The sequence below is a fragment of the Scardinius erythrophthalmus genome, assembly GCF_964197995.2.
Source record: "Scardinius erythrophthalmus genome assembly, chromosome: 2".
NCBI lineage: Eukaryota > Metazoa > Chordata > Actinopteri > Cypriniformes > Leuciscidae > Scardinius > Scardinius erythrophthalmus.
Window position 1 is genome coordinate 57137857 of NC_138222.1, and position 15006 is coordinate 57152862.

Consider the following 15006-nt stretch of genomic DNA (forward strand, 5'->3'; position numbering starts at 1 on the left):
CACAATTGACAGTGCATCAAACGTTTCATTCAACACCTTAATGTGCTCTTGAACTGAGTCTCCATCTTTCAATTTTAACGAGTACAGTTTACGCCTCAGTGCTAGCTTATTCGCCCAAGTTTTCTTCTGAAACTGATTCAACAATTTTTTCCACACGACAGTAGGATCTTCCGGCTCTCCAATCAAATAGAGCAAAGACGGTTCTATTGACAGTACAATGGTAGCTAGCGCACGATCACTTTTAGCCATATAAATTGCTAACTTACTTGGATCAGATCATGGAGCAGTCTCTGTACCATTTACCAAGTCCCATAGTCCATCTCTCATCAATGTCATCCGACACTGCATTTTCCACGTGGGATAGTTTGCTCCGTTTAATGAAACAATTGTCACCGTCTTGGAATCCGAGCTCATTTTTACTCACAGTTGGTCAATATCTTCAATAAGCCTTTCAGAAGCGTCACTGTAGCATTCTAGTTCTGGGCCCATAACCTGTTGGTTTTTAATAGAGACACAGAGTACTCATTTTTAGTCAAACGCACAGAACAGAAAGTGCGTCCTCCTATACTGCGTGTTCAGACCATAGACAGTATAAGAAGTGGACAGTGCCATCTCATTGGAGCTCAATTTAGACAAGTGAAGCCCATTTTTAGCGAATTTTTAGGACTTCCGTTCCTGACGCGTAGACTCAAACCGACTCAAACAGAGCTTGACGACGTAGATGTGACGTGAGAAACCCGTCTGTCTTCTAGTGGCTGTGGCATGAGAAATTTGAATCATTCCCTTCCGAATCTTGCAGAGACGGAGAGCGTGAGTAGGAGCTGTCCATGAGCAAGGAGCAGGAGAAACTTTTGCTAGGTATTCTGATTAATTATTTTGTCATTTTGCCTCCACGTCCCCCGGTTGCCCGCGAGCTTCTCCTCCCGTCCATATGGTAATCTCTCTACTGTGCGACAGAGAGTCGCGTGGTTATGACGCAATTGTTAGCCTACTTTTACAAAAACTGCTTCTACGGGGCCATAACATAAGCTACAAGGTAATGGAGCATTTTATACATTGTCGTGTTTCTTTAGAAATAAATAATGGACAAATGGAGTCTTCAAACGCCTCAGATATAAAGATATAAAGTTATTTGCTGTCAAAGTGAAGCCAAAATTAATGAGAGTCAATGGAATGCTAACAGCTGGTGAAGTTCTGCTACAAGATGGTGGCACGCGGCCGGCTTCGACTTCCGGTCGACTTCCTTCCCGCTTGGTTCAGACAAACGTATACAGCTCTTCTTCAATGCTAGGTAACAGAATTCAAAAATATGGGCTCCCCCCAGTGGTCACACCATCAAAACCCAAAAAAGAAATTCACGATTAGAGACAGCTTAGTAACTTTAAAGCCGAACTCGGCAACTCTAGCGAACTCTAGTCACTTCTTCGCTGATTTTCCCTTTTGTTGTCGCATGTTTTCCACACGAGCTCCCCCTACAGCTGTGGTGGGGCATTTTTCACAACACAGTCGCAAAAAACTCCCTAGCGGCGGCCTCCTCCCCCTCTCTACCGCTGCTCATGTGCGTTTGTTTTGATCGGAGCAAGCCAACTGTATCGTGTGGAGCTATGTCTACCGAGGTGGGTAATCTGGTAATACATCATACGCGTGTGTTTATGTCGAATTGCCGTAAAGCAATTTGTGTTTCGCGCTCGTTCTCGTTTTCGCTTTCGCTTCTCACGAGACTTCCAATTTCTATCTTGCCGGGACGGTAGTGAACAAGTTGCAAGGTTGGTTTTCCGCCTGGGAACGCTGGGGGGAGCGGGGAAAGTCACCAATATCACCAGAACAGGTTGTTTAACCATCCAAATGATTTCTAGACAGTTTTATTAAGTTAAAAAAGCTACCAAGTTCTCCTTTAACAGCTTTAACTGAAATACACAAAAGTCAATAACCATTCTGGTAAGAGTGACATTTTCCAACAAGACACTTCCTGTTGTAATGTCCCGCTGGCAGTGTTTTAGAGCTCCGTACGTTAATGGAGCGTTTCATAGTGTTTGAACTTGGACTCAAATATAAAGAAATGCGGTCAGTGCTTAACTAAAGGAGTTCAGTGAAGTTGGCAATATTCACATAGGCTATTCGAACTTCCCTATTCTTGAGCTAAACGTTGTTAAAACACAAACAACAACTATTTACAATCACAGTAACCTAGACAACGAGCTACAACCCGATTCTCATCAAAACAAGCTTTATAATATATAGGCTAAATAGATCTCTATGAGCAGGCGGCTGAGAGACTAGTTCAAAGGGACCGTCTGCAAAGTGCAATATAACCCAAAAAACGACTACAGCATCAACTCACAGTCAAAAATACAAAAATAGCCATTAACTTCAATGTTACAAACTGTAGTGCCACCTAATTCAGTTTACACATCAATGGTGACCCACTAGTCATACTACACTGCTTTTGCACATTTTATATTATGAAAAACTTCACTGTAACACACCAAATTTAGTTCACACATGACACATCACTGCTCTAATGTTGGTTATAGGCCTACAACAATTAATTTGGGAAGTAATTGCACATAAAAATAAGTAGGCCTATTCTTTACACAAATTATATTGGTACTGTAGGCTACGCAGCTTTTGCATAATATTTGCTTACTGAATTTGATGGCATTACACTGTACACTGTATGTAAGCCTACACTCCACACAGTGTGAAGTTATTTAATATTTTTTTTCTAAAAAGGGTGAAGTTATTGCTTTTATTTTTATAATAAATAATCATAAAAATTCTGCATTTTTTATCAAACTAAGTAATTTAGTATAACCAGCAGGAGAGCAGTGATGTGTGAATTGAATTTGGTGACAATTCTGCACATTTTATATTATTAAACATATTCAATAGCTTCACTGTGACACACTGTACTGACAGTACAGTGTCACATTGAAGCTATTGAATATGTTTAATAATATAAAATGTGCAGAAGGGTTTTGGGATTTGCACTTTACAGACGGCCCCTTATTTGGAATTGTCTCTCATTCGTCTGGATAGAGCCAAATTAATATTATAAAGCTCGTCTTTGATGAGAATCGGATTGTAGCTTGTTGTCTAGGTTACTGTGATTGTAAATAGTTGTCGTTTGTGTTTTAACAACGTTTAGCTCAAGAATAGGGAAGTTCGAATAGCCTATGTGAATATTGCCAACTTCACTGAACTCCCTTAGTTAAGCACTGACCGCATTTCTTTATATTTGAGTCCAAGTAACACTATGAAACGCTCCATTAACGTACGGAGCTCTGAAACACTGCCAGCGGGACATTACAACAGGAAGTGTCTGTCCGAGCCCAAAACAGGTTTTGGGTGGGAAGCAAATATCTTTGCGAAAGAACGCAAAAGTTTTGCGCGGGAACGCAAATATCTTTGCGAGGGAACGCAAACGTTTTGCGTGGGAACGCAAAAGATTTGAAAAAAAAAAAAAAAAAAATCTCCCATCCTAAAAAAATTTCCACCACCACGTCCCTTTAGGGGCTCCGTAGTAGAGCGCGTTTCACAATACACATCGTTTCAAAGCAGCTTTACAGAAAATGCATGAGTTCACATTACAATTTAGAGTGATCTGTTATCAGAGGAAACTGTCTAAGTTATGTATTTCAGAAATGTACATACAAATCAGGCTTGGAATGGTTTCTGAAGGATCATGTGATACTGGAGACTAATGAAGATTAATGATGCTGAAAATTCAGCTTTGCATCACAGAAATAAATTACATTTTAAAATATATTAAACTAGAAAACAGTTATTTTAACTTTTTAACTTTTTTTACTGTATCTTTGATCAAATAAAAGCTTTGGTGAGCATAACAATATTTTTTAAAAAACTTACAGACCCAATTTTTAACAGTATACTGTGTGTGTGTGTGTGTGTGTGTGTGTGTGTGTGTGTGTGCACGGACAGCACATTGTTATCCCATTTTCTATCCCAACTTTAATGCATCACTCCAAAGCATTATGTTAATGTATTGCTGTCAAAGGGATAGATACAAATGTGAAGGTCTTTCTCCGTTTCAACATAAGGGTTTGCAGGCCAAAAGAGCAAAGCTTCAGATTATCTTTGGCAGCGTACACACACACACGTACGTACACACACACACACACACACACACACACACACACACACACACACACACACACACACACACACACACACACACACACACACACACACACACACACAGCTGGTGGCTCTGCTGCTCAAAACAACCTGATCATTTCAGGAAGACCCCTTCCTCCCACCCTGGACCCTGCTACCCACCCCTTCATCTTCAGCTATAAATATCACTCTGCTCTTTCCAAGGTGTGGGGATTTTAATAGACTGGAAAGAGCTTCATCAACTGATACAATCTGCACTTTACAATGATAAGACGGACAGCTTTTACTGGCTGAAGAATTTGGAAAAATTTCTAGCTTTGGCCTTTGCTCTCTCCAGCAGAAAGGAATAGAAATCTTTGTTACCTTTGACACTTCCATTAAAATGATTTTTTACAATGAATTTAATTCATTCAAATGGCTTCTTCAATAAATTTGAGTGTAATTTCAAACAACCTCCATATCATTCACATCGTAACAGTTTTCTTTGAGATGCAATTGGCAAACAGGCACTTTTTTTTAACTTTCAGTTAGAAAGTTAGTCACATAGCGTACATTTCCTTCAACACCAATAAACATATGGTTAAGAACATTTTAAAATTAGTTGATAGGCTTGTGTGTAATGCGCCACCACTGACGTAGTTATTGTTGTTAGATTAGTACTCCTTGTTCTGGCCGTTGCATATTATTAACAGCAGATACATACTAATCATGTCACTATGCCAAATTCACAGTTAAACCATTCAGAGTATTACCAACAGCCAGCCAACAAACAAAAAGAAATCCTGAGGTCATTTCATTTCATGAAGACAGCGGTACAACTGCTGAAGTTAACAGAGAAACCAATAATGCAGTTACAAGAGTCTTACATAACATTTCATAAATGTTCATTATACACATCAACAAAAATGTTACACCTGCGAGCTTAGTAAAGTTTTGGCAACAAACTGTTTAAAAAAAAAAAAAAACGTTTTGGCAACACCTAAATGAATAATTCTATATGCTTTTTCATTTAACTATTTGCATGCTGTTCTTAAGCATTAAAAATGCACTCATATTGTCAACGAAATCTCAGAAAAGGACCCAACAAGAAAAAGTCGAATGCAATGACTTTGCCAGCCTCCACTCACCTACAGTTATCCGTACACTCTTGTGTCCAGCTTGAATCATAACTACATACCCACAAACAGTTTGACCTCTTTAAATACAGGGTTTTATTTTTCCATCCTAACCACAGTATTTTGCATCAGGGACTTTGATGCAAGTTTTGAAATGTCTTCCATATCCAGATTTGTGTCTGATCTTAAGTGTTCATCTTTAGTCTATCTCAAGTCAAAACATTCAATTTCAGGCCAGCATTCACATTTCCCTTATCATGCATTGTTTATCGTAGTCTATTCTTTGACCTTGTGATCTGTTTTCATGCTATCTACCTGCTTAGTCTTGACCTTGTTTTAGTAATGGTTTAAACCCCTTTGGTTTCAATGAATCTTATATCCATCCACAGATGCATTACAACCGGGGCTTGACATTAACTTTTTTTGCTCACCAGCAGGTGTTGGGAACGTTACTTTAAAAAAGTAATTAGTTATAGTTACTCACTACTTGTTCCAAAAAGTAACTGAGTTAGTAACTGAATTACTCTATAATAAAAGTAACTCGTTACCAGGGAAAGTAACTATTTGCGTTACTGTTAAAAACAAAAAAAGTTGCTATATGTCAAAGTTGGAAACACTTTGCAGTTTGAATGTCCTGTATAAACAAAATTACGGATTATTTTTTTATGTTTTCACTGTTCGATCGCGTCCGCGCCTCACACACACACACACACACACGCACGCACTCAAATGTAAACACTTTGCGACTCTTCGATCGCGCCCGTGACTCTCTCCCTCTCCCCCTCTCTCTCACACACACACCCCACATTCCAATCTTTAAATCGCAGCCTGCTCCAGAGCCATGTTCAGAGCTAAGGCGGGGCTATTCATTTTTATACCATGTAAGTCCCGCCCCTTCAGTAAAACCCCGCTGGACCTCAAAGTTGAAAAACCGTCAATGCAAGTGAATGGGAGAAAATAATTATTTTCTGGTCCCGTTTGAATTGTGCCATGAATGTGAACATACGTTGTCTGTGAATTTTTTATATAACTCTTCATGTTACGAGTTTGACAGTATATGGTATGATTCTTCGGCTAGCAGTTGTGGAAAAGACATAACGAGAAAGACTAAATGTCGCCTATGTGACGTCACCCCATAAAGTTGACTTACCCGTGGTTTTCACCAACCTCAACGATTTTGTCCTCTCCCTGAAAGAAGGAGGTGAAGTGCACCAAAGACACAGCCATGTTTAGCGGGAGCGGGATCCGTGTGCTAGTGTCCGTGTGCGAGTGGTGTTGACGTTTCAAACGCGTCGAGAGTTGTAGTCCACAAAGTGCTCTCACACAAAGTCTAACCGTATCAAACTTCTACCCGCTAAATTGTATCATTCTTTACAAAAGTTATATAAAAAATTCACAGACAACATATGTTCACATTCATGGCACAATTCAAACGGGACCAGAAAATAATTATTTTCTCCCATTCACTTGCATTGACGATTTTTCAACTTTGAGGTCCAGCGGGGTTTTGCGGAGACTTACCAGCTCTATTAACCCACCTCCTCACTAGCTGTGCGAGCCAGGGGTGCGTTCAGATTACACACAGTTTATCAGAGAATAGAGTTTATTCAATCAACGCATACTAGTAACGCACCGCATTTAACGTCTAGTAATGTTAACGGCGTTGTAACGACGGGAAAAGTAATTAGTTAGATTACCCCATTACTGAAAAAATAACGTCGTTACCTAACGCAGTTCTTTTAAATGGCGTTATTCCAAACACTGCTCACCAGCTACTGTGGCTAGTGGTTCTCCAAAGTTACTAACCACTCAGCAATTTCACTGGCCACAATTTTGACATGGGGCAAAACTGCCATATAGATATTTTTAATATTATCTCATTATTTGGCAGCCGGTATATTAGGCTGCTATCACTTTAATTCTTGACGCATGGATCCATTACCATTACACATGCGTTTTCTTTCTTAATCTCAACTGTTTACGTTCACTTAAAACATAACTGACCGTATTCACGTGAATACTTGCCAAGACCGTTTAAGCAGCGAGAAAGAACTTATTTAGTACTGAGAGTTGGCTTTCTGTGCGCGCACTTTGAGTGTGAGCACAAAATCTATGGGTATGAGTAAAATAATGTGCAATATGCACAATCTCACGCCGAAATGTAAGCCCTGTAACACCAACAATACTCATCCGGAGCAAATGAAATGAGTGAGTGAGGGGAGGCGGGTTTGTGTGTAACTCGCTGTCGAAGAGATGAGAGAGAGCGAGAAAGCGCAACTGATATCGTGTATCTATTCTGCAGAAAATGAGTATTAAGCGTTTTTATATATTTCAGTATCGATATGTATCAAAAATGTATCTCTTTGACAACACTACATTGCACTTAGTTTATTATTTCAGACGCCTTTATAAAAGACTACAAAATAAAAATAAAAATGAAAATATTATATATAAAATTCAACCCGCCAAAGTGGATAGTAGGAGTGACTGCATTATCCACACGCATTGGGTGGGTGTCAATGTCAAGCCCTGTTTAAGACAGAAAATGCTTACTGCAATTGTTATATGATATGTTTCAAGAATTATCTAAGTATCAGATTTTTCCTTAATTTCCAGCATTTTGTTTCAAAATTAAATATTTGGTTGCTGAATTGTACCGTTTCTAAATCCAGCTTCATTTCTTTGTATAACAAGTCATTTAATTTAATGATTAAATGAAAAACTGGCCCTCTCGTATGTACAGTGCCTCAGAAAAATGCAAGGACTAATCCTACATAATAGGTCAAAAACAATGTGTTTACCAAACCACTTGTTTATACTCATACAGGTTGTTTTCTTTTCCTTGACAATGGCATCCAGTCTACCCAAAGATATTTTGGGGTTTGTTTCTGCTTTGGGACCATTATTGACAGAGTGATGCATAATAATAGCCTTCTCTTTCTGCCACCAGTGTCGTTTCTCTGCTGGTTGCATGTTTTTGTTTATGTTTATGTTCACGTGTAGCCTATGGGAAATGGACAGTTGAGGATGACTCTATTTCTGTCCATTTGGAAACAACTTAGAACAACAAAAAGACTGTAACCTCCATGATTGTTTAGAGATCATGTGTCTTGAATAATGTGGTTAAAAACAATGTACATCTTATTTGTTGTTCCCCTTGTTGTGTGGCTTATCTTCCTAACCTTTAGGAACCTTTAGGAAGATAAACCACACAACAAGGGGAACAACAAATAAGATGTCAAATACATTGTTTTTAACCGCATTATTGATGTGGTTATTGTAATGCATTTCTAAACAATCATGATGCATTACAACAAATCAGATGCAAAACTCAACCTATGTTGGTATTTATTGCACATCCAGATAAAATTATCTTGTTAATTAATAAACGTACGTAACAGAACGTAGCTTACCTTATTCATAGCCTTGGCCAAAGTTAGCAGTTCACTCCACAGCCAAACTTAAATGGGTCTAGGTCTAGGTCTCTAGGATATACTTCCAGATCACTGGCTCCCTCTGCTGATGGTTAGCGCTACAAACGCTTTCAGAGGCAACAATGGTGCCTTATAATTAGGGCATCCTTTTGTTAAACATACAAAAAGGAAACTTAAAAAAAAATGTCATCCAGAACATCGGAGACTTAAAATAGAAATAGAAAACTAACAATAAATATGAGATGCATAATATGATATAGGCCTATAGCCTAGGCTACTGTCCGTATTGGCGATCCATTGAACGTAACGCAGAATAAATAATATTTTAGCCGAGTTGTGCGAACTTACAATCTGAATCTGAACCTACAATGAATCTATTATTTTCATATCTTTTGATGAATCGTTCAAAAAGATTCACAGCTTCCTTCGAGAGATTTTTTTATTCATCTGGAGTTCACCTGGGCCGTTTGCGAAGGCCTCCATAGCCTTCATTGTAAATATTTCGTTATTTGATAATGACGTTTCATAAATCTAATTTAGCTGTGGCCTATCGTTGTTTGACCCTTTTCACATTTCTAAGTTTCTCAGAAGCAGAAGTTGTCATAGCTGGGTAAACTTGAATGAGAGAATAATTACATGAATAATAGGTAGGCTATATAAATCAATGAGATAATTACATTTTATATTTTTCATGTTCCCACTTGCTCATATAGCAAAATGTAAAATTCACAATAGTGTTTTCACAACAAAAGAGGGAAAATGAAATAAAGAAAGATTGATAACAGCAGTCAGAAGAGAGCGAACTTAACCTTCACTCCCAAAGCGGTGTAGGCCTATTAGAAACACCCTCACATCGGCATTAATTATTATTATTTTTTTTTTGATGTAAAGTAGGCTATATTATAAATGTAGGATACATTTTTTAAAAAAAAATAAATATAAAATATAACTTTGCAGGATTAACGATGCTGATGACCGTTATGCTTCGTTTGTGAAAAGGCCAAAGGGTCCAATGTCCAAATTCAAAACCGTTTTAATTTAAATGATTAGGGTTGTCTCGTCTTACAGAGCCAACTTTTTAGTTTTACAATACTCAGTTTTGTATTGATATACGCTATTAATTAATTAATTTATTAATTTATTTATTTTTTTATTTTTTTATTTGTGTTCATTATTATTACCCTTATTGTGTGTAAAACAGAAAAGATTGAGGCGGAACTGTTTTCGTACGAGCTCATACACCACAGGGAAGACTTTCGGAGATGGACGTTGTTACGAGATGCCATAATCACATACGTTCATTCGTCTTGTAAAGTATCGTAGCTTATACACATGTACTGCCATGGAAGAGACCGAGAAAACTGAGTGTATAGATTGGGGTGGACATGTTTGTGGACAAATAACAGCCAGCAACGAAACATGGGATGATATATTAGTAAAGAATGCGCATGATGGACTACCTCAGCCGTCTTCAGACTGTGACAGATGCTCAGTGATATCAGGAGACTGTCTCTATTATCATTATGGTTGTGATGGCAAGGACGACAGAGGCTGGGGTTGTGGATACAGGACTATTCAGACCATGTCTTCATGGTTGTGTCTTAATCAACCTCAGAGTGTGAGCCTTAGGCGCAGACACCCACCTAGTCTTCCTGAAATACAACAAACTTTGGTGGAAATAGGGGACAAACCTGATTCATTCATGGGATCCAGGGAGTGGATAGGGACATTTGAGGCAAGTCTTGTTCTTGACCAGCTCTATGATGTTCCCTGCCGCATAGTGCATGTGCGGTACGGAAAGGAGCTTGATCAAACCGTTGAGGATCTTCACAACCACTTTCTTACCCGTGGGACACCTGTTATGATGGGAGGAGACAGGGATAATTCCTCTAAGGGGATCTTAGGTGTGTGCACCGGTAAACAGGAGAGTTATCTGCTTGTTATGGACCCTCACTACTTTGGCTGTCCCTTGGATAAAAACTCTTTGCAAAGGCACGGTTGGGTTTCATGGAAACCAGTTGCTTCTATGGATCAGTGTTCTTTCTATAATCTTTGCCTGCCTCTTAGTGCCAAGAAGTGACTGTTTATTGTTAGATTCTAAAAAATAAAATTCCCATTGTCTGTTGTAACCTGTATGTGAGGATTTTTACAGATGTCATACTGTGACTGACTACATTTACAAAATTTGTAATTTTTCTGTTTGACCTCATTATGTGAATAAAAATGTCATGACTTCCATGATCATTTCTTTCTGGCATTATCATGCACCTCAAAGATAATTTGAATACCAAACCATGATAACGAACTGATAAATGAACCACACTGGACACTACATTTTATTACTACATTTTATTTCAATATAGCCGAGACTCTTACAACAGCATCTTGATGTTTGTCTCACTGTTTTGCTTACATTTATAGTCATTTATTCTTTTTAAATTATCCAAAATGTGACTTTCACATGGAGGCTGTAAAGCATGTTATAAAGAATACTAACATACTGCTTCTAAAGAAAAAGATCAAAACATAAACGAGGCCTAGGATATTTGATTAAATGTTTAGCACATAGATATTGTTAATCTAAAAAAAAGCAGTTTAACTACTTTGTCCCCAAGGAATAGATTATAAGTTAATCATTATCATATATATTTTAATGTTGTAATGTGTACATATATATAACAGGGTTTCTGCGAGTTTTAAAAAAGTATTACATTTTTTTTTAATTCTCACTTGCACAAATTAAGACCTTAAAACAGTCTAAATTCATAAAGTCATGGCAATAAATGTTGCATGCATTATAAAAAATTAATATCTTCCTCAGTATTTTAGTCCTGTTTTCAAATACAAATATCTAAAGAAATTTAAATCAAGACACATTTACTTGGGATGCAAATGTAAAAATGTCTTGAAAAATGTGAGTTTATGCTTAAAACAAGAACAAATATCTGTCAAAACTTATAAATTAAAATGGTTTTTCGGAGCCCGGTGGGAAATATTAGTTCTTGTTTAAGTCATGAACTTCATTTAAATCAATTTCACACAAAACAAGACTTCATATTTTATGTAATTTTACATCGGAAGTAAATTTATCCTAATTTACGAATCTGTAGATATTTGTACTGGAAATAAAGGCATAAATACTTGAAGGAAAACATCACTTTTTTGCAGTGTGATCAGAAAAAGTAAAAGTTATTTCCATATTTTAGTGGTTTTGAACATAACAATTCAAGCTTCTTTTTTTTTTTAGCAAAATGAGTTAAAAAGTAAGGGATATCTTTTGGAAGTTGTATTTTCAAACTCTGAAGTGTTGCTAATACAACTCACATGGACATTTAGAGAACATATTGATGTATTGTGTTCCCTTCAATTTACTCCTTAAATATTCTTTACTTGGTCTTAAAAAGGTCTCAAGTTTACCTTCATAAAACCTGCAGAAACCCTGTATGATATCTTGAAATAATAATGATTTAACCTGGGGCAAGGCCTTCATTCAGGATTCAATGAATCATTACAAGTCTGGCACACAGTCATTGTAAAAGATCTGGAAGTTCTTGTCCACCTCCATTTTGCCCTTGAGAAACTTCTCCAGATTCTTGATGGGAACCTCCACTATGTGGTTGTTCACACGATCATTGAGACCATAGGCACCAAACGCCGGGAACTTGTACCGCTCTGAGTAGGGAGCGTTGTGATCATAATCCGTGCAGCAATAGGCCGTCCACACGAACTCTGGGATGGCGACACGATCTTGGTTCTCACGTCGAATCATATTACCTGATGTTGTGACCCCAGTGATAAGATAAGCCTTTCCGTGGCAGTAGTTGTTGAGGCGTTTGCGGGTAACCTCGACCTGTGTGCTCCAGGGACCAAAACTGAACTCTCTTATCAGGGGAACCACATTGGTCAAGGTGTAGGTGGCGGCCTTGTCCAGCGGGTCTACCTGATGCTCATCTGGGTTCAGTTGGCCACGTTCATACTGGACCACGTCGGCGTAGTCTTCTAACACAGCCTGCGTGTCTTCAAAGTTTTTGTGCATGAAGGTGGACTGGGGGAAGGGCTCCATGTTACTGCTTCCTTTATCAGTTGCCAGCTGTGAAAAATAAGAAACACAGGTGATGAAGGTCTACAACATGTAATCCCTCGCTCCGAGCGGGACTTGAACCGGCATGTCCGACATGCTCACAAGTTCTCTAATGGCGCTTTTCCACTGCATGGTACGACTCGGCTCGGCTCGCTTTTCTTTGGCTCGGGTTGCTTTTCCACTGCAGTTTAGTACAGCTTCAACGTGGGTGGGATTATAGACTGATTGCGCCAAATCCAAATGACGCTGGTAGTGATGATTCTCTCTGACCAATCAGTGATCTGCAGTGTTTACACGCCACATTTTAGTATCGTACGGGCGGCTCGCTTGGAACCTCAACCGAGGTGGTACTAAAAAAAAGTACCAGGTACTATGTACTGTTCACAGTGGAAAACTCCCCAAAAGTGAGCCGTACCATCAGGGGAGTGAGGTTTTCATGCACAGCTCTTACGAGCTGGCCCTAAACCTCACTCGCTTCCAGGTCACGGCACTAATGTAACCTGTACATTGCGATATTCGATCCGGCATGGGAGGCGGGCGAGCAAACAAGGACCGCAGTCCCTAACGATTTGAGATTTAGAGACCTATAGGCATGAAGTGAAAGAAGACTAAACCCCCTTGCCAAATGTTATGATTACAATAAACTATACCCAGATCACATTCATAGAGGAGCCTCTAAACATGACATGGTGATGGAAAACAGATATGAGATGGGAGGAAAAAAATATATTTCGATGCTTTTGCGTTCTTTCGCAAAATCTTTGTGCCCCCCTGAAAACCTTTTGAGTTCTTTGTGAGGGAACGCAAAACTTTTGCGAGAGAATGCAAAATTTTTAAAATACATTTTCCCTCAATTCTCATATTTTTTCCATCACTGTGTTCCTTTAGGGACACCGTACATTCACACATTTCAGAAGATGAACATTTTGTTTAAAAACAGATTGAATATATTATATATATATTGCTTTTTATATTAACATATTTAAAAATGTAATTTATTCCTGTGATCAAAGCTGAAATTTCAGCATCATTACTCCAGTCTTCAGTGTCACATGACCATTCAGAAATCATTCTAATATGCTGATTTGCTGCTCAAGAAACATTTTTTTGAAACTATTATTATCCTTGTTGAAAACAGTTTTGCTGATTAACATTTTCATGTATTATATGAAACAAGATACAGGAAAGTCCTAAGAACAGTTGTAGAAGTCTTACTGTCACTTTTTTGATCAGTTGCAAAAGTGTTCATAGTGTTCATACAGAGGTTACTGAATATGCTATTCTTAGCACACACTCACCTGTGGTTCAAACATCCAGGGAACGTCTACCCGCTTCTCCCCATCTGACTTCTTGAAGATGTATGCTGAATAGATGGGGATGTGTTTTTTGGGGTTGTAGAAGGTGATGAAGCGAGGCTCGTCCACAAACCGCTGGCAGATCTTTTTTAGAGAAGTACTGAGGTAACCTCGTGGCGGAGTGCCCATATAAAGAAAATCCTTACAGCGCTCGACATGGGAGAAGTCCTCCACCACTCCAGCTTGTGATCTTAATATCAAGCACGTCAGTGGGATCAACAAGGATCCAAACCAGAACCCGCAACTGACCATGAGCTTCATGTTGTTTTAAAGAGCTTAAACTGTTGTCTTTCTTCTCTGTGAAATGTTCTTTGGACTGATGTAAGTAGGAGAGTAACACAGCAAAGAGTTTCAGGAAAAAACGTTGCTCCTTTTTCTGTGACTGGCTTATTCGCTGTCTCCAATCGACTGTCTTTATCTCGTTTAAAATCGACTCTTCACTGGTAGGTGGAGAATAAAATGAGAGCCACTGAAAATGCTAAGACAGAGTACAAAGTACATGCAAAACCATGTTCGGAGAGTCTGATCTATAAAACTTGAATGTAAAGCATATTGATAAGACAAACTTCAGTGTGCCTTTATCCTCGTCTACATGCAAATCAGGAAGGTAAATTTGCTCAGTGCTGGCCTAATGTTCACTGGCTAATGTTATAGTCAGCCAGCCCTGAGCCTAAATAAGACGTGATGGAAAAATGAATTTTAATTTAACTGACGTCTACTTTTAGACAAACGTTTGATGCAATGAAACACTTTATCTACGCAAGCACAGTGAAAACAATAAACTGTACTCGGGGACTTTTCCTTGCACCAGTGTTCTCCATTCAGTACAAAATGTCAGCAGTTACTCTAACAAATACCATCAAATGATAACAATAGAGCAGACT

The 15006-nt window shown here is 38.5% G+C and overlaps 2 protein-coding genes across 2 annotated transcripts; one reads left to right on the forward strand and one right to left on the reverse strand.

Moving 5' to 3' along the window:
• Positions 1–10028: 10028 nt before the first annotated feature.
• ufsp1 (UFM1-specific peptidase 1) lies at positions 10029–10934 on the forward strand (the record flags this gene model as incomplete). Its single annotated transcript, XM_081393231.1, has 1 exon — positions 10029–10934. One exon carries the CDS (start codon positions 10029–10031, stop codon positions 10764–10766), a length of 738 nt encoding a protein of 245 aa, XP_081249357.1. The 3' UTR covers positions 10767–10934.
• Positions 10935–11692: 758 nt separating this feature from the next.
• On the reverse strand, positions 11693–14448 carry LOC308686897 (endonuclease domain-containing 1 protein). Its single transcript, XM_081358974.1, has 2 exons — positions 14066–14448; positions 11693–12776 (listed from the first exon to the last, which is right to left on the reverse strand). Exons 1-2 carry the CDS (start codon positions 14381–14383, stop codon positions 12195–12197), a joined length of 900 nt encoding a protein of 299 aa, XP_081215100.1. The 5' UTR covers positions 14384–14448; the 3' UTR covers positions 11693–12194.
• Between the last annotated feature and the right edge of the window lie 558 nt (positions 14449–15006).